Source organism: Oncorhynchus nerka, linkage group LG26 (genome assembly GCF_034236695.1).
Source record: "Oncorhynchus nerka isolate Pitt River linkage group LG26, Oner_Uvic_2.0, whole genome shotgun sequence".
In the NCBI taxonomy this organism is placed as follows: Eukaryota; Metazoa; Chordata; class Actinopteri; order Salmoniformes; family Salmonidae; genus Oncorhynchus; species Oncorhynchus nerka.
This window is the reverse complement of record NC_088421.1, coordinates 24,054,792-24,073,893: the sequence shown is the minus strand read 5'-3', so window position 1 is coordinate 24,073,893 and position 19,102 is coordinate 24,054,792. Positions and strand designations below refer to the sequence as shown.

The following is a 19,102-nucleotide window of genomic DNA, read 5'->3' as shown; positions in this document are numbered from 1 at the left end:
CCCCGGACTAAGATTAGTATCAGTACAATTACAAATTAAATCATAGATGTGACTCTCAAACATTGATAAGCCATATCAAATTCCCATTGTGTATTGTATTCCCAAACTGTCCTACTATTGTGGGCTGAAGGGAGTGATTAGATGCATTGTCGGAACTAGAAGCACAAGCATTTTTGCATTAACATCTGGTGTACGTGAAAAATACATTTGATTTGAGATGCATGTATTTTTTGAGGTGAGAACAGGACCTGATTACACACCTATAAACACACAGCACTCCAGGGGGTGATTAGATGCATGTATTTTTTGAGGTGAGAACAGGACCTGATTACACACCTATAAACACACAGCACTCCAGGGGGTGATGTGTTTGTCTCTCTAAGAAGAACATGTTTCCATTCGCAGGTGAACACCAGCCTGTGCAAAATATCAGCTTGACTACGACCTGATGTTAGTTCATTTTCTTGCCCCACTAAGGAAAATTACAAAAAAAAAAAAAAGATTTGGCACTTTTTTCTGCTAAACAATCTGACATAATATAGTAATATGAATTACATCTAGGGAAATATTTCCTGTTGAAGAGTCCAAGGCAACATTTGTGTATTCAACTGAGGGAAAGACATGCAAGACATCTGATTTCATAATCTTCGTCATTATTATTGCCATTATAAATCAGACATTGTAAGAGAAAGACATACCAAAACAATGTATTCCAGTGCCTATTATCAGTATTTTATGACAGTAACCATCTAGATATACTTCAACAGCATTGATAGACAGAAAAACAACCAAACAATTTACTACAAAAATATGTTGTTCATTCAGAGATGGAATATGGAAAAGATCAAACCCTGAACAGTTATGAAAATAAATATTTTCTATGTTGAGTAATCTTTTCTATATCTTGGAACTTTGACCCATGTTGCATGTTTTTTATTCATCTATAAAGAAGTCACTAAAAGCCAGATGACTTAGCAGAAAGTAGTTTGGTTTATAATGACATCAGTCTGTTCCTGTGGTAGTGTCCAGTTTCTTTCCTAAAGTAACAGTGTTGGACATGGTCCTTCATTTCATTGCAGAATTGCATAATGGTGCATTTTCCTTTCATTACTTGACCGCTCCATGACTTATGTGCATAACTATTTGGCTCCTTCATATTGAGACTGTCTGGTCCCTAAAAAATGCAGTCTATTGGAAATGCCAATGCTTTTGGCATGGATATCAGTTTTCATTTTTACCACCAACTCAATTAAAACAAAGGAAATTCCTCATCAGTTACACAACTCTTTTTCATTTTAAAACACCACTCCTTTAAAAAAAATCCTGCAAAAACATTTCTTAAAAAATTAAAGGCTCACACAGTCTACCAATAAGTCAATAGCTTTTTTTTTAAACATGTATTTCAAATTCTTGAGTATTCTTGTAATACTGTAATATAACACTGTTTTTCTTAATACTGGAGTTTCCCTGGCAAAGGGGACCATTTAAATATTAACCAGACTATCTTTGTTAACAGACAGATGTGCTACAAGTAAAGTGCAGCTTGTTTCTATACCTTATTCACTTCAGAAAAACTGATAGTGATTGTAGTTTGAACCATAGAAAAAGCTGCAGCTAGTTTTGTAGTGACAGTCTACGCATTGTGAACCTTCAGCAGCCAAAACACTCCTTCAATAGTGACAATCAACAGCACATAAACCAAAAGAACTCACAACGAGGAGACAAACAATAATAGCACGGGCTAATAAGATGTTTTTTCTGACCATGCGATTTGACCAGGACATTCTGGGCCTGAGCATCTCAATACGCCTCTCTCTGAACAACACCGCACAGAACACAAATACTGTAGTCCAGTTCTATGCACCAGTGCAATGTAGTGAGTGACTGCTCCAGTGAAGTACAATGCACTTTTCTTATATTTTCTACAGCGCAAGACAGTGCAAAGTGGGGGGAAAATCACAGTTTGTTTGAACTCAAAACTTCAAAAAGGTAGGTGCATGTAAGCCGTGGTCCCTTCTCACACTTGTTGTTCTCGGGATTGTTCCTCAGAGGACTAGTGGAACAAAGACCTGGGCATTAACATGTGACGTGTTCAAGGTCAGGAGGTGTGTCCACAACCACAAGACCTGGAAGAAAATTGAAAAGCACTTGCAGTTTGAACACAATAACCTCCACGTATTGCATTCAATAGTCTGAGTCTGATGAGAGTATTTTCAGCCTGATCGAGTGATCAGAGCTAGTGATCAGAGTCCTCTATCCTCTCCCATACACTGTCTCTATCCTCCCAAAGAGTCTCCCCCAAAAGTATCCCAACAAGAGTAGTAAACTCCACGTAAAAAATAATAAGTACACAGAAAACAATAAGTAAATCACATGATGGTATTGTGGTGTTTCTTAGTAGTTCTGTTTGTTGCAGGTTGGTGCCTCAGCATTCAAAACCACAGGTTGTTCCCCTGCTCCCTCCGGTTACAGCCGGCCGACCTTGGCGTCCCCGATGGCACCCCAGACGTCAAAAACAAATTCATCCGGGAAGGCGAAGTCACCAAGAGTCTCGTCCAACGCCTCGGCAAACTCATCTGGGTTCTTTTTGTCCTTCCCCAGCTCCACCATTGTAGCAGCTGACAGTGAGGGGTCAACCACAGCACAACAAAGTAATAGGAAGTTAAATAGTTAACCAAATAGCTACCGAGACTATTTGCATTGACCCTTTTTGCCTCATCACATACGTTTATTATTTTGTCACTTTATTCCTAGTCAAATGTACACATCTACCTCGTACCCTGCACATCGACTCAGTACTGGTACCCTGTGTATGTTGCCAAGTTATCCTTACTCATTGTATCTATTATTACATGTTTTACTTTTCTATTATTTCTATCTCTGCATTGTTGGGAAGGGTCCGTGAGTAAGCATTTCACCATTAGTCTACACCTGTTGTTGGGAAGGGTCCGTGAGTAAGCATTTCACCATTAGTCTACACCTGTTGTTGGGAAGGGTCCGTGAGTAAGCATTTCACCATTAGTCTACACCTGTTGTTGGGAAGGGTCCGTGAGTAAGCATTTCACCATTAGTCTACACCTGTTGTTGGGAAGGGTCCGTGAGTAAGCATTTCACCATTAGTCTACACCTGTTGTTGGGAAGGGTCTGTGAGTAAGCATTTCACCATTAGTCTACACCTGTTGCTGGGAAGGGTCTGTGAGTAAGCATTTCACCATTAGTCTACACCTGTTGTTGGGAAGGGTCTGTGAGTAAGCATTTCACCATTAGTCTACACCTGTTGTTGGGAAGGGTCTGTGAGTAAGCATTTCACCATTAGTCTACACCTGTTGTTGGGAAGGGTCTGTGAGTAAGCATTTCACCATTAGTCTACACCTGTTGTTGGGAAGGGTCTGTGAGTAAGCATTTCACCATTAGTCTACACCTGTTGTTGGGAAGGGTCCGTGAGTAAGCATTTCACCATTAGTCTACACCTGTTGTTGGGAAGGGTCCGTGAGTAAGCATTTCACCATTAGTCTACACCTGTTGTTGGGAAGGGTCCGTGAGTAAGCATTTCACCATTAGTCTACACCTGTTGTTGGGAAGGGTCAGTGAGTAAGCATTTCACCATTAGTCTACACCTGTTGCTTACGAAGCATGGTAACAAATAACATTTGATTTGAAGTGGCAACACACAAGTCACCACTTTGCTAATAGGAGCTGCATGTGTGAATCACATTCACACGTATACACACACAGTCTCCCTTACCCAGCTCACTGTCTCTGATGCCCATGTAACTCTCCAGGAGGTCATCCACTTTCTCTATGGCCTTCTCCTCAAACGCAGAGGGCTGACAAACAAATACCACAAACATAGTCATGACCTGAAAGCATGTTAACCTTATTAATGGTAATAGAAGAGCCAACACACACTCACCAGCTCCTCCACCGTGGCTGGGCCTTTGGAGCGTAAACGCAGGGTGCCCTTCCCTGTCCCCAGCTGGGTCCCTGAGCCAGCCCGGGCCCCTCCTGACCTCTGGCTGATCATGTCTACAGGTAAGGGAGACAACATAACATGTCAAAGGAGCATCAGGTTTCCAACCTCCTAATTCTATATCTAGCCAGTCAATGATAATATAAGAGCAATTAGTAAAAGGCATTACAAAGTTTGATAACTGCTGACTCATTCCTAAATATAATCTGTCACACCATAATATGATTCATAATTACTGTGTCAGCACACAATCTCTCATACACACACAAACACAAACCCACCGAAGGCTTTCAAGGGCTCCACCATCTTGAGAACAAAGTCCTTCCCCTTGGGCAGCTCCTTGAGCATCTTGGCCACCTCGTAGTGTCGACAGCCAATGAGACTGTGGCCGTTGATGGACTCAATCATGTCTCCCACGTTGATGACCTGGATCTGATGGACCACGCTACCCTCCCTTATTCTCTGGAAGGGACAGGATGAGACAAAGGAAAAATCCACCATTTCACACAATCAGCCAATTTGGCAGTGGGCAACATAAAGAACTCTATAATGTGCATAGGCAACTAACTAACATCTTATATTCAGTCTACTGTACATTCCACACTGTCGCTGCAATTGAGGCTCTGCGTTTCAAACGCTCCCATTTTGTTCTATTTTTAGTCATCTGTGTGTGATGCTGATGCATTTCCTTCCACTGCCAGACCTATCAGAGGTGACAGACACAGACGACTGATTTCCTAGCCAGTAACCATGCCCACCTTGATGAAGGCGTATCCAGCTCCATTATCAGTGATGGTCAACCCCAGGGCGTCCTCCCCCTTGAACACCTCCACCTCCTTCCTCTGGCCTTTGATATGGGCGAAAATAAAGTCCTCCAGCCCAATCTGACCCCCCAGTAACTTGTCCATGTCCACCTTGTGAGTGTTCAGAGTGCAGAACATCACCTGAAAAGTTACAAAGTGAGTCAGTAAAGGGATAAACTGAAGCAGATCTCTCTCTCTCTCTCTCACACACACACACACGTCAGTCGTCATATTGTTCACCTCTGGTGGTGCGATCCCAAAGGCCTCTCCGATCTTGGTGTAGAGCTCTCGCACGTTGCTGAAGCCCTCGATGCGTCCCGTGGGGCTACCGTGTGCTAGCTGGGTGTGGAAGATCAGACGAGGTCTCAGGCTGGTGGGTGGGGGTGGCAGACCCTCCTGGGTAGTACCCTCCCCGAGCCCCACACCACCTCCATCCAGGCCGTCCATTCCTGGGACATTAAGACCCGCTCGGATTGGCTCGGCTTCCTCGTTCTCCACTAGTGGAGATGCTTTCTTCCTTCTACCCAATCCAAGAGGCATGTTTATCCTTCTGTCTGTCTGTGGAAGTGAACAGATGCTGCTTTGGTAGGTAGCCAAAAGGTCCTGTCCAGCATAGGACTCTCTCAAGTCTTCTTCCACCTGATGATTCACCAGTGAACCACAGCTATCTCTTGATGGTGGTCGTTGTAGCTAGCTACTGCTGTTGTTGGGACAACTTCAACTGTATGGCAACTAAACATTCAGAGTGCACCTGTGAACAGATTGTGACAGGTTAGTTAAACAGTACTACCAAACCCCATCGCTGGTGCATCACATCACAATACACTGGAAGATAGCTTTCAAAAACGAGTACCAAACCGCCCTAACTTGCCAGCTAGCTAGCTCACCCTTAAAACACTTCTTCTGCCTACTTGTCTTGCCATCAAGTTACATGGCATTAGATAAGATGATAAACATCTAGACTTGAATCAGAGATTTCACTTAATTTGACACACCTATTTTTTTAAACAGATTGTCAGCTAGGTATCTAACTTGTTCGCTAGTTAGCTTGTTGGCTAACACAATATTAGCTTCTAGCTAGCTGAGAATGAAGGAATATAGCAGTCAAGGTAAGCATCTTACAGAGCTTTGGCTAGCTAACTCGCTGTACGAGGTGATTGATTCAAGCCAGACGTGGAATGGAACATCAAAACACTAGGTTACTTCTTGATCCAAAGGTTGTGAAAGTAAAGTTACACCGCATTTGAATCGCTAGTCTTGTGAGATACGCTAACAAGAAAATGAGAGGAAAGGATGATCTGATGGGTATGTAATGTTGTTCAGCAGGGGTGTTTTCATTAGATAGCACAGCCACAAAGTCGAAATTGGCTATATCGAGAGAAATAAAAATGAAAACAAAAATGTGCTTTTTGGTTTTTATTTATGTTTGGGGTTAGGAATAAGGTTAGCAGTGACGTTAAGGTTAGGTTTAAAATCCGATTTTAAGAAGAGCAATAGTAGAAACAGGCGGGATTTATTACTTTGCAGCTGTGGTAACAATTGACGACTGCAGGGGTGGGACTTCAGCACTGTATAATGGCCTCCTCCACTATAGGATTCCTCTCCTCGTCTCTAGCTCTTCGATGCCCCCTACTGTAAGGCATGTTTTTTCAACCCTCTGTCCTAGGATTTCCATTAGTCATTTACATCATTACATTTAAGTCATTTAGCAGACGCTCTTATCCAGAGCGACTTACAAATTGGTCCTCCTGGCATGAATAATTCATCTACACTGCCTGTAATGCATTTTATTATCTATCTAGTATAGATGACAGACAGGCTTTTACTAAAAATCCTCAGCTTTTGATTCTAACTTGTAACAGATTCAGTTCCCATATGTCTCTCACTCCATTTAACCCCTGGATGTGGATGTGTGTTTTTCAGAAGATTGCTTGTTTGATCTGCTCCAGGTAGAACAAAATGCACTCTGTTACAGTGGTGCTTTGATCCCAATCCAGTTAGCTAGTCCCTAGTTGGCAAAATGTTTGCATGTGTAAAATAACTGCGTTGTTATATCAAATCAAACTTTGTTGCATGCGCCGAATAGCACAAGTGTGGACTTTACCGTGCTTACTTACAAACCCTTAACCAGCAGTGCAAATAAACTAAAGTAAAAAAAATAATAAAAAGTAACAATAACAAGGCTGAATACAGGGGGTGACCAATACAATTTGATACAGAGTCAGTGTGCAGGAAAGCAAAAGTAGCTGGCTCGCGCCCACGTGGGGCAGAACTAAATCCACTCAGTTACTTTAAAAGTTTGACATGGGGCTAAATAAGACAGAACATCATTTTGTACAATTTTATTTGATATTTACAAGTTTGCCTGTCTTTGCAACAATTAAAATACCACAAAATGCCAAGGGGACCTCATTTGTTCAAAGGATAGGACAAATAAAATAAAATGTTCAGTTTCATACAAATTAAAAGCAGATTGCTAACACCTATTTGTCAAATAAAATTCTGGGTGCCTAATAATAATAATAATAATAATAATACAGAATGTCTGCAAATTTTATAAAAACTATTTGAACTTTTCCATCAAAGGAAAACATTTGCAAATAAAGCAAATATTTTTTAACAAAAAAGTTAAACCGAGATTACACATCTCTACATTCATGTGAAACCACATTTATCTGTTAAAATTAAACAAGATTGGAACTCCACTTGGAGTGGAATGATAAATGGGTAAGTGTTGACTGATCATTACAACCTCAATGACAATAATCAAATTCATTACATCTCGCAACGGAAACCATTTAGCATTTGAGAACCAAACAGCAGGAAACGATGCAGGACCTACCTGAATTGTCCAATAAAAACAATTTGTTACAAAACATTTTCCATTTGGCGTAAAACTTTTGTGCAACAGAATCAGCGTAATGAATGCACCCCAGGTTAAAATATGTATTTCAAGTACTTGAAAATGTAACATTATTCAGTGGGTAAACTGCGGTTCAGGGGCAGAACGACAGATTTGTACCTTGGGCTCGGGGTTTAACTTTTCAAATAATTCAGACATATTTTAATAATACAACTGATGCACTACTTGGCTATTTTAGTTTATCAACTGTCATTTTTGGAATGATTTTCTTATTTACCACAGATGCTTAGGCTTGCTTTATCTCAAACAATTGCTTCAAAAATCAGTTCACTACATACTTTAGGCTGCGTTCACACAGGCAGCCCACCTCTGATCTTTTTTCACTCATTTGGTGTTTTGACCAATCACATCAATTTTTTCGCAGCAGATCTTTTTCAGAGCTGATCTGATTGGTCAAAATACAATTTAGTGGGGAAAAAAATCTCAGAATTGGGGCCCGACTAAACGCAGCCATATTAGACAAGTCATTGTTTGCTCTGCAGTGTGTAAGAAGTACAGGATATGACAAAATAAAAAGAATGAAGATTATCCTAACATAACTGGTTTGCATAGAGGTTCCGAAGTAGCAGTAGATATTAGTTTCACAGCTTTAACAGAGTTAAAGAGAGAATTTAAACAGCTAAAATGCACTGCTGTTTTGAATAGCTTCTAGACTCTAGAGTGTCACTGCAGAGTAAACACACCTACAAGTTTCACTGGAGAATGGGCATACAAGTTCATCATACTTACAACAATAGTGATCCTCAAGCTAAATGTAAGGGGTCCTACAGAGGTCAAAACACATCACACCATCTTCTTATAGTATTTCACAATAAGATGGTGCATGTTTGTCTATACACACACACACAAGGTCAATCTCGCATGCGTGACGTAACATTTGCACAAAATAGATAACGCGCCCTTGAATAACTAAAATCTATTCAACTGGAGAAGCTACACTGCATGGCCAAAAGTATATGGACAGCTGCTTGATAAACATCTTATTCCAAAATCATGGGCATTAAATATAGACTTGGTCCTCCCTTTGCTGCTATAACAGCCTCCACTCTTCTGGGAAGGCTTTCCACCAGATGTTGGAAGATTGGAAGCAAGTCCCCGCAGCATTCAGCCACAAGAGCATTAGTGAGGTCGGCCACCGGTGTTGGGCGATTAGACCTGGGTCGGCGTGCCAGTTCATACCAAAGGTGTTCAATAGAGTTGAGGACAGGGCTCTATGCAGGCCAGTCAAGTTCTTCCACACTGATCTCGACAAACCATTTCTGTATGGACCTTGCTTTATGCACGGTGGCATTGTCATGCTGGAACAGGAAAGGGCCTCCCCAAACTGTTGCCACAGAATAGGAAGCACAGAATCATCTAGAATGTCATGTTTGCTGTAGAGTTAAGATTTCCCTTCAATGGAACTAAGGGGCCTAGACTGAACCATGAAAAAAAGCCCAGACCATTATTCCTCCTCCACCAAACTTTACAGTTGGCACTATGCAGTCGGGCAGGTAGCGTTCTCTTGGCATTCTCCAAACCCAGATTGTCCATCGGACTGCCAGATGGTGAAGCATGTTTCATCACTCCAGAGAACGTGTTTCCACTGCTCCAGAGTCCAATGGCGGTGAGCTTTACACCACTCCAGCTGATGCTTGGCATTGCGCATAGTGATCTTGTGTGCAGCTGCTCGGCCATGGAAACCCATTTCATGAAGCTCTCGATGAACAGTTATTGTACTGACTTTGCTTCCAGAGGCCGTTTGAAACTCGGTAGTGAGTGAGTGCAAACCTGCTTCAGTGGCCCTGTTCTGTGAGCTTGTGTGGCCTACCACTTCGGGGATGAGCGGTTGTTGCTCCTAGATGTTTCCACTTTACAATAAAAGCACTTACAGTTGACTGGGGCAGCTCTAGCAGGGCAGAAATTTGATGAACTGACTTGTTGGAAAGTTGGAATACTATGACGATGCCACATTGAATATCACTGAGCTCTTCAGTATGGGCCATTCTACTGCCAATGTTTGTCTATTGAGACTGCATAGCTGTGTGCTTGAGTTTATACACCTGTCATCAATAAGTGTGCCTGAAATAGCCAAATCCACTCATTTGAAGGGTTGTCCACTCACTTTTGGCCATGTAGTGTATCAAGTATGTGGAATCTGTAGGGAGTTACCTGGAGTGAATTCCTAAAAACATTTATTCATACCTCATTCTCTGGGTTAGTTTGAACATGATTTGCAAGTTGTGCTCAAGAATCCCCAGTTTTGCCCCTCCCATTTCAGCTGAAAGAATTTTCTGAATTCTATTTGCTCTAGTTCCCCAACATAACTCAGTTTCAGAATCTCTCACATACTGCTATTATTTTGCACTGAGGTAACACCAAAGATATATTCAGAACCCTGGACATTTTCCAAATTTTGTTATGTTAGTCTTATTCTAAAATGGATTAAATAAAAAATCCTCAGCAATTTACACACAATACCCCATAATGACAATGCAAAAACAGTTATTTTATTTTTATGTTACCAAATGTTTTACCTAGAAAACAGAAATACCTTATTTACACAAGTATTCAGACCCTTTTATGAGACTCGAAATTGAGCTCAGGTGCATCTTGTTTCCATTTATCATCCTTGAGATATGTCTACAACTTGGGAGTCCACCTGTGGTAAATTCAATTGATTAGATTTGGAAAGGCACAACTGTCTATAAAAGGTTGCACAGTTTGCAGTGCATGTCACAGCAAAAACCAAGCCATGAGGTTGAAGAAATTGTCCATAGAGCTCCGAGACTGGATTGCGTCAAGGCACAGATCTGGGGAAGGGTACCAAAAAGGGTCCCCAAGAACACAGTGCCCTCCATCATTCTTAAATGGAAGAAGTTTGGAACCAGAGACTGTTCCTAGAGCTGGCCGCCCAGCCAAACTGAGCAATCGGGGGAAAGGGCCTTGGTCAGGGAGGTGACCAAGAACCCGATGGTCACCCTGACAGAGCTCTAGAGTTCCTAAGTGGAGATGGGAGAACCTTCCAGAAAGACAACCATCCCTGCAGCACTCCACCAAATCAGGCCTATATGGTAGAGTGGCCAGGCGGAAGCCACTCCTCAATAAAAGGCACATGACAGCCCGCTTGGAGTTTGCCAAAAGGCACCTAAAGACTGACCATGAAAAACAAGATTCTCTGGTCTGATGAAACCAAATTGAACTCTTCGGGCCTGAATGCCAAGAGTCACATCTGGAGGAAACCAGGCACCATCCCTTTGGTGAAGCATGGTGGTGACAGCATCATGCTGTGAGGATGTTTTTCAGTGGCAGGGACTGGGAGACTAGTCAGGATCGAGGCACAGATGAACAGAGCAAAGTACAGAGATCCTTGATGAAAACCTGCTCCAGAGCGCTCAGGACCTCAGACTGGGGCGAAGGGGTTGTCCTTCTTCCAACAGGACAACGACCCTAAGCACAAAGCCAAGACAACGTAGGAGTGGCTTTGGGACAAGTCTCTGAATGTCCTTGAGTGGCCCAGCCAGAGCCCAGATTTGAACCAGATCAAACATCTCTTGAGACCTGAAAATAGCTGTGCAGCAACGCTCCCCATCCAACCTGATAGAGCCTGAGAGGATCTGCAGAGAAGAATGGGAGAAACTGCCCAAATACAGGTGTGCCAAGCTTGTAGCATCATACCCAAGACTCGAGGCTGTAGTTGCTGCCAAATGTGCTTCAACAAAGTACTGAATCAAGGGTCACAACACTTATGTAACTGATGTTTTTTTAAATTCTAAAACATTTCTAAAACCCTGTTTTTGCTTTGTCATTATGGTGTATTGTGTGTAGATTGATAAGAGAAAAAAAAAAAACTTTAATCAATTTTAGAATTAGGCTGTAACGTAACAAAATGTGGAAAAAGTCAAGGGGTCTGAATATTTTCAGATGGCACTGTATGCATTGCATTTATAAGTATCTACATTCAGGTGTGTGTCACTGCTCCTGAGAGATATAGTTGATAAGTTGCCTGCAACAAATATTCTGGAAGCACTATCAAAACAACTGGATACCACACAAATTCCACATCAGTGCTCTGTTTGCCACAGGCATCTTCAACTCTACCTATCCCTCGGACCTTATAACAACCAGCACCAGTCATCTCTACAGGGCCAGACAAACCCCTGCCCTATGCTCAATCATTATTATCCAATATCTAGCACTGGGTCCCCCCAGAAATGTCTTTATTTTCCCTTCCAATGGGAAATGGAATACTGTCAATAGGACATGTTGGTAATAAAATCTAAATGTTTTAATAATAAACAGGAAAAAAATTATGAACCAAACAGAACAGCTAACATCAGAACAGAGACCAACATGTTTGTCTGTCAATATCTCATGGTGGTTAAATATATAACTGAATTATAATTTGGATCAAAGGTTGAATCAAAATAAACAAGTATAATTCCCAAACAACTTATGTTCTTTGGCCTAGGGTAAGGACAACTGTAATGGAGAAAGACGACTGTCTGTCTTCGTGTTTGTTAGGTGTCTTCAAAAGCCACTTTAGTTATTCAAGGAGGAAGAATCTGAGTCAGTGCATCGCGGACACTCTGCCCCAAATTCTCAGGGAATTTCACTACAAACTCAAGCACCATGTCCCCCCTCTTCTCTGGGCACTTGGACAGGGGTAGTCCCTCTCCCACGATACGCTTCTTCATCCCAGGTTTGACCACGTCTCTGGAGGTCACAGTCACAGTTCTGCCGTCCAGAGTGGGAGCGCTGACCGTGCATCCACACAGTGCCTGATGGGAGAGAGAAATACAGATTGTCACAATTAGGTGTGTTATATTTTTGTTAAAAAGAGTACAAGGCCTGGGAGTTATATCGAATTAATTTATTATGTTTTGCGATGTTCCAAATGCCTGTATCGTAATATTTGTTTTTATGAGCGTTTATGTCCGCTTGTTGTCATGACTTTGTCCAGCTTGTTCTCATGACTTTTGACAACAAGCAGTTTTCGATATTTGTATTTGAGGTTTGGTCTCAGAATGGGTGAGATGGACCTCATTGTGCTGTGATACCCTTTTTATGTCTCAACTCCCTAGCACAGAACAGACCCTTCTAAAACCTCAAAAGTTTGGGATCTCCTCTATTCAAACAGAAATGTAATATTGGAGATAACATAAACACAGGTTTTATATAGGAACCCCTCAGAACAACTAACCGATTTAACCTCAACAGGGGGAAAGATCACTTCATCCTCTGACAACAAGCAGTTTCTTCAGAAAATTTACCTACCTAGGAATTGTAGTTACCAAACAATACTCTCACTATTTAAAGATATTACACCCTACACTGATACAAAAAACTCAAAGCAAACATACTATTTTGAATTTCTCTCTGCTCGGAAGAATTACATAGAATGGTCTTCCTCCCACAACTGCTCTACCTATGGTATTCACTAAATCCCCACTGCTTTGCTTTCATCTGGGATTACTCGATATTTGCATTTGAGGTTTGGTCCATCAGAATGGGTGAGATGGACCCTGAAACACATTGGGACATTTTATTGAAAGAGAACTTAACCTTTCTAACGATACAAAAACTCAAAGCAAACATACTTTTATGTCTCAACTCCCAAAATTTAGAATGGCAGATCAGACCCTTCTAAAACCTTTCATAAACAACTTCAATTAAAAGTTTGGGGTCACTAAATCCAAGATGGAAAATGTCCTTGCATTTTTTGAAAGCATCCAAAAGCACATCTTATTGGCGCTGTGATTTTGTCGCCTGTCAATTATCCATTAAAATAACATCAAATTAAAATTGATCAGAAATCATTCAGTGTAGACATTGATAACACCTTTATGTTGTAAATGACTTTGATTGCTGAGGGAAACTTATAATCTTCCCAGAAGTAATTTTTTCAGATACCTACAAATTAGAGCGTTAGAAAACACCTCCCAACATTTGGGAATGCTAAACCTTCCATGTTTGACGGATGCATAAAGATATGCCCCACCTCAGATACTATATGATGCTTTTCAATCTGTTAGCACACCTTCTACTGATGCCATCAAGGCAAAATGGGAGAAGAACCCATCTCAGTGGCAGACTCAGTATATCCACACATGCTCCATTAATTCCAGACACTCCTGTGTTCCAATGGCATGTGATAAATTATGTTAGCTAATCCAAGTTCATAAGTTTTTTAAAAGGCTAAATTTAGCATTAGAAAAATTTTGCTGTGTGTACGCCTCTTACAAGTCCTCAACTGGCAGCAATAAATTTCATTAAATAGTATTATTTGTTCTGCACCCAGAACTCTCTTGTTGTTCCAATTAGATAATATTTTACCTGTCATGTATACCATTCTTGTACCATTAAATAGTACCAGATTTTTTTAAATGGAATATTAGGCGCACAGAGACCCATTATCAGCCACCATGAGTTCATAACTTTAAAACCAGAAACCCTTTTGCTGTGTGTACGCCACAACTGGCAGCTTCATTAAATAGTACCCACAACCAGTCTCAACGTCAACAGTGAAGAGGCGACTTGTGTGTGTTTAATAAAAATATTTGAAACAAAAGTTTGGGGATGCTGGCCTTCTAGGCAGAGTTTCTCTGTCCAGTGTGTGTTCTTTTGCCCATCTTAATATTTTAATTTTTTATTGGCCAGTCTGAAAATGGCCAAATCAGTGTGTGTTCTTTTCAAATTTATTTATAGGTCAGCATCCCAGAGTCGCCTCTTCACTGTTGATGTTGAAACTGGTGTTTTGTGGGTACTATTCAATGAAGCTGCCAGTTGAAGACTTGTGAGGCATCTGTTTCTCAAACTAAACACTAATTTACTTGCCCTCTTGCTCAGTTGTGCAACGGGGCCTCCCACTCCTATTCTGGTTAGAGCCAGTTTGACTGGTGTTCTGTGAAGGGAGTAGTACACACAGCGTTGTACAAGATATTCAATTTCTTGGCAATTTCTCACATGGAATAGCCTTCATTTCTCAGAACAAGAATAGACTAAAGAGTTTCAGAAGAAAGTTTGACCATGTTGAGCCTGTAATAGAACCCACAAATGCTGATGCTCTAGATATTCAACTAGGCTAAAGGACAGTTTTATTTCTTATTTAATCAGAACAACAGTTTTCAGCTGTGCTAACATAATTGCAAAAGGGTTTACTACTGATAAATTAGCCTTTTAAAATTATAAACTTGGGATTAGCTAACATGCCATTGGAACACAGGAGTGATGGTTGCTGATAATGGGCCTCTGTACATCTATGTCGATATTCCTTTTTTTATTTTAATCGGCCGTTTCCAGCTACAATAATCATTTACAACATTAACAATGTCTACACTATATTTCATCAATGATGTTATTTTAATGCACCAAATTATTTGCTTTTCTTTCAAAAACAAAGACATTTCTAAGTGACCCCAAACTTTTGAACGGTAGTGTATATTGTAAAAACAACTAGCTGGAGCCGTCGGCTATTAACGCCCTTACCCGCTAGTACGCGATGCTGATAATTGGTTCTGACTCGCTACAGGCTGTTCTGCAAGAACAGTACGAATGCTTCTTAGTCTAGGACTTATCTTCACCACCACACACTATAGTATTCACACAGAAATCTTCAGTTTACAGAGGATGGACTTGGATGCATTGTACCCACAATTTTACTAAAATAAACACACAACTTGGTCGGCAGCCAAACTTGCGTCTTCATCTGCGACAACGATAGCCACTCTGACCTGGAGTGGGTTGGGTCAGAGTCCAAATGTGCACTCTAATTGGTGTAAACCAAGAGGCTGTGACAGACAGCTGAGAAGGGGAGAAATCACCTTAATAGGACTGTGGAGAGTCAGACATGGCCTGTTTTTTTCTCACACACACACACACACACACCTTGTTTTCATAAATGTGATTATATAAGCTTGAAGCCCATTCAAAAACACAGTACGGGACTTGCAACAGGAGGTAGTAAATACTAGTACTTCCATACCGTATTGGCAACTTGTTCTCATTCTGAGAAATAAGCATCTTCTTATTCATGTAGGTAGGCCACAAAGTGGACATGCTAGCATTTTGTTCAAACAGTAGGCGACTGACAGGAGGGTGTGTTCATAACAGTTCAACTGTTCGAACTAGCAAGCAAATAGATCCAAGATGGCTAGACTTTAAATATAAAGATTAGCTAACTACTCATTATTAGTGGATGTGCAATGTGTATGGTTCTGGTTACATTTTTTTTTAAACAAAAGGGCATTTTCATACAGACAGACTTAAAAGCCAGATCAGTGATTATTGCAAAAAGCAAGTTAAACTGCTATAATATAATTATTAGTGAGTTGTGGAAGGCTTACATTTAGCCTAGGTATAATTTTACAAGCCATGAATTCGTTAGATTATTCCTGACTGTTTAAAATGTTTGAAATGCAGTGTACTGACATTTAAATGGCGCAACAAAGCTTATTTAGAGAAAAAATATATATATTTTTAAATATACATTGTGAATCGCCCATAAGTTACAAAACAAATTGACATATGAATATTAGGTCATTTCGCCCAACCCTGCCTGAGAGCAGCAGAGAAATATCATTACCATGATTACAGAGAATACAAGTGAAAGAGTTTAGTGGGTTACGTTTATGACTGACACAATGTTTAAGAAATCACAAAGACCAAGCACTCACATCTCTGAGGGACACTCTAGCAGGGTAGATGATATCGGAGCCATCCCGGCGGAACACAGGATGGGGTTTGTCTTTGACCACAAACACCACGTCAGCGGGAATGTTAGTGGGTGTCTCATCTCCCTCCCTGGGGAAGGTGATCTTGGTCCCTTCCTTCCAGCCTCGCTTGATGTCCACTGTCAGGATCTTGTCCTCGCTGCGCATGCTGCAGCCGTCCGGGTTCAGCCGCTTCCTGGAGATCTTCATCTTCTTGGTGCAGCCGGAGAACACCTCCTCCAGGCTCACCTTCAGCTCGTGTACCACCGGAGAATCTTTCTTCTTCTCACGGCTCCCGTGGGGACCCCCTGGTCGGGATTTGAAGGACCTCTGGTGTTGGTGGAACCCTCCCATTCCACCCGGCATACCCCCCATACCAAATGCAGCAAAGGGGTCATCAGTGTCCATGTCATCGTCCCCGTTGCGTGCGAAGAACTGGTCGAATGGGCTGCGGCCACCAAAAAACTCTGTAAACATGGCGTGAGGATCTCCATGAAAGGTGTAGTTGTAGTTGTTGGGGCCATTGGGACCACCACCCCCGCCGGCTGTGTGCCCCTTCAGGCCTGTAAGAGTGAACACAACATCAAAATTGCTATTTTAGAACACAAGAACAAACATCAAAATGTTTATTTTAAATCCCTTTGAATCACTTATTCATAACACACTTTCAACACTTCCAGACATACCAGCTCTCTGAATAAATAATGCTTTAGCATGTTACATTTCCACCTGTGTCTTCAGGGGTCACTGTGACAGAGCAGTGTTTCTGAAAAGGTGTTCTGCAAAGTGTCACAAACCATGAGCGGACGTGACAGAATGAAAGAATTAACGTTGTGATGTGAACAAACTAGCCCCACCGACAGTTTGAACTCAGAATAAGCAGGAAAGTTCCAGCAAGTTCTCGAGATAATTGTAGTGCCTCCGTTTCCGGCGCTCAGTTGCTTCCAATATAATAACACAATAGTTTCTAGGGCTACACTCAAAGAAAAACACAAACAGTAACATTTAAATAATAAGGTTAGCTAGAAGTTGTCAAAAACAACGGCCACGGCTGATACAGCTACCAACGTTACATAGTTGGCAAACCTGACAACGTCGATTGCGCAAGACAGTTTAGGTTACAATGGTGCACCACACTGTGTGGAACCAAAAGTTGATGCTTTACCTTCTTCTCCATATCGGTCATATATATCCTTTTTCTTTGCGTCGCTGAGGACATCATAGGCCTCGGCGATCTCTTTGAATTTATCCTCAGCTCCAGTGGACTTGTTTTTATCAGGGTGATATCGCAGGGCCTGCTTTCGATACGCCTTCTTTATCTCGTCCTCAGAGGCGCCTTTCTGTATACCCAACACTTTATAATAGTCTTTACCCATTACGAGTATCTGCCAAGTAACGCTTGATATTCAAAAAAACATCGTCAATTCACCAGTTAATCTCATATAAAAGTCCGTCAACCAAGCACACTGAAATTTAGTGTTTGAAGCTGGCTAGCTACTTAACCAGTTGACAGCTGCAAGCTAGCTAAAAATCCGACCCGCCACGATTTTTTTGACCTATTAAACTATGGAGTTAGATAAATATATCCCACTCTCTGCTGAATAAATCAATTTATGAGCCGAGATATCGTGGCTACTCAAAATACGCTTTTCACCATGTCGCTAGCTAGCCAACATGTAAGAAACTTCCAGAAGTACTGGTGCTGATACTGCTGTGACTATCGCATTTTCACATTGACTGACATCTCCGCCCCTTTCCACGTCATGCTTTCAAAATGGTCTGTGCTTTCAAGATCTCTGGGACGTCCCTACCCCATTGAAGTTGAACTGTATGAATGGTTAAAGTTCGGGTTATGGTAGCCTCGTCGAGAACCAGGCGTGACAATGGGTTATGCTTGGGTTTAGGGTAAGGACGTCCCAAGGAATCCGAATATCACTAACCTTGTCAAAATCAAGAACTACGATTTTCGCCCCACCACTCCCTGGCAGCAGTTGCTTACACATATAAGAAGGGATAAACTGCATGTTCAGGGATGGACAACTAGCGGCCCAACCAAATTGTGCTTAGTGCTCCCAAAAGGGTCACCCCATACAGAACCAATCAGTCGATATAATCGAGAACAATCATCAGAAATCACGCGATATGAATCGAACAGTAGGGCGCCGCCTGACCCACTGATTGCAATTGTGGAAGGGTAGGGCCGACTCTGACTGCATGTGTGGGTTACGATGTAGGTACACAGACCCGCGAGCCACTGCAGACCCTCATAATGAGTTAATATTTTTGTGGCCCCCATGCCAATTACAGTTGCCCATCACTGATGTAGATAATAATTTCATCACATTGTGGGTATCTGTGGCAAAGCTTATAAATTATTTAATTAGCTAAAATAATATGAATGCATATTGTGACAAGACTATTGATATGTTTCATATCAAATGGCCACACGGTAGAATAATATAATAGTGTTCCTCTTGCAATGCCTAATTACATATCTTACATATCCTACATATATTTCATGATATGGAAAGATATTGGCTTTAAAATGACTCCATGTCAGGGCTTCTGGAAAATAAAGAAGAGATAACTTGCAAAGTGAAGTGATAATAACGCTGACTACCACAGAGGGGCAGCATTGCAGCTTCTTAAATCACGGAAACTGTAACATTATTCTCAAGCTTCACTGGAGAGCCCCATAGCATGATAACCTGATATG

The 19,102-nt window shown here is 41.5% G+C and overlaps 2 protein-coding genes across 2 annotated transcripts; both read right to left on the bottom strand.

The window, feature by feature from the left end:
• Nucleotides 1–636: 636 nt before the first annotated feature.
• Nucleotides 637–5,544, bottom strand: gipc1 (GIPC PDZ domain containing family, member 1). The gene is made up of 6 exons (XM_065010277.1): nucleotides 5,014–5,544; nucleotides 4,729–4,914; nucleotides 4,252–4,432; nucleotides 3,914–4,026; nucleotides 3,746–3,827; nucleotides 637–2,618 (listed from the first exon to the last, which is right to left on the bottom strand). Exons 1-6 carry the CDS (start codon nucleotides 5,311–5,313, stop codon nucleotides 2,467–2,469), a joined length of 1,014 nt encoding a protein of 337 aa, XP_064866349.1. The 5' UTR covers nucleotides 5,314–5,544; the 3' UTR covers nucleotides 637–2,466.
• Nucleotides 5,545–11,866: 6,322 nt separating this feature from the next.
• dnajb1a (DnaJ heat shock protein family (Hsp40) member B1a) lies at nucleotides 11,867–18,229 on the bottom strand. The gene is made up of 3 exons (XM_029625767.2): nucleotides 17,552–18,229; nucleotides 16,351–16,949; nucleotides 11,867–12,456 (listed from the first exon to the last, which is right to left on the bottom strand). The coding sequence occupies exons 1-3, from the start codon at nucleotides 17,760–17,762 to the stop codon at nucleotides 12,226–12,228; spliced, it is 1,041 nt and encodes a 346-aa protein (XP_029481627.2). The 5' UTR covers nucleotides 17,763–18,229; the 3' UTR covers nucleotides 11,867–12,225.
• Nucleotides 18,230–19,102: the final 873 nt, after the last annotated feature.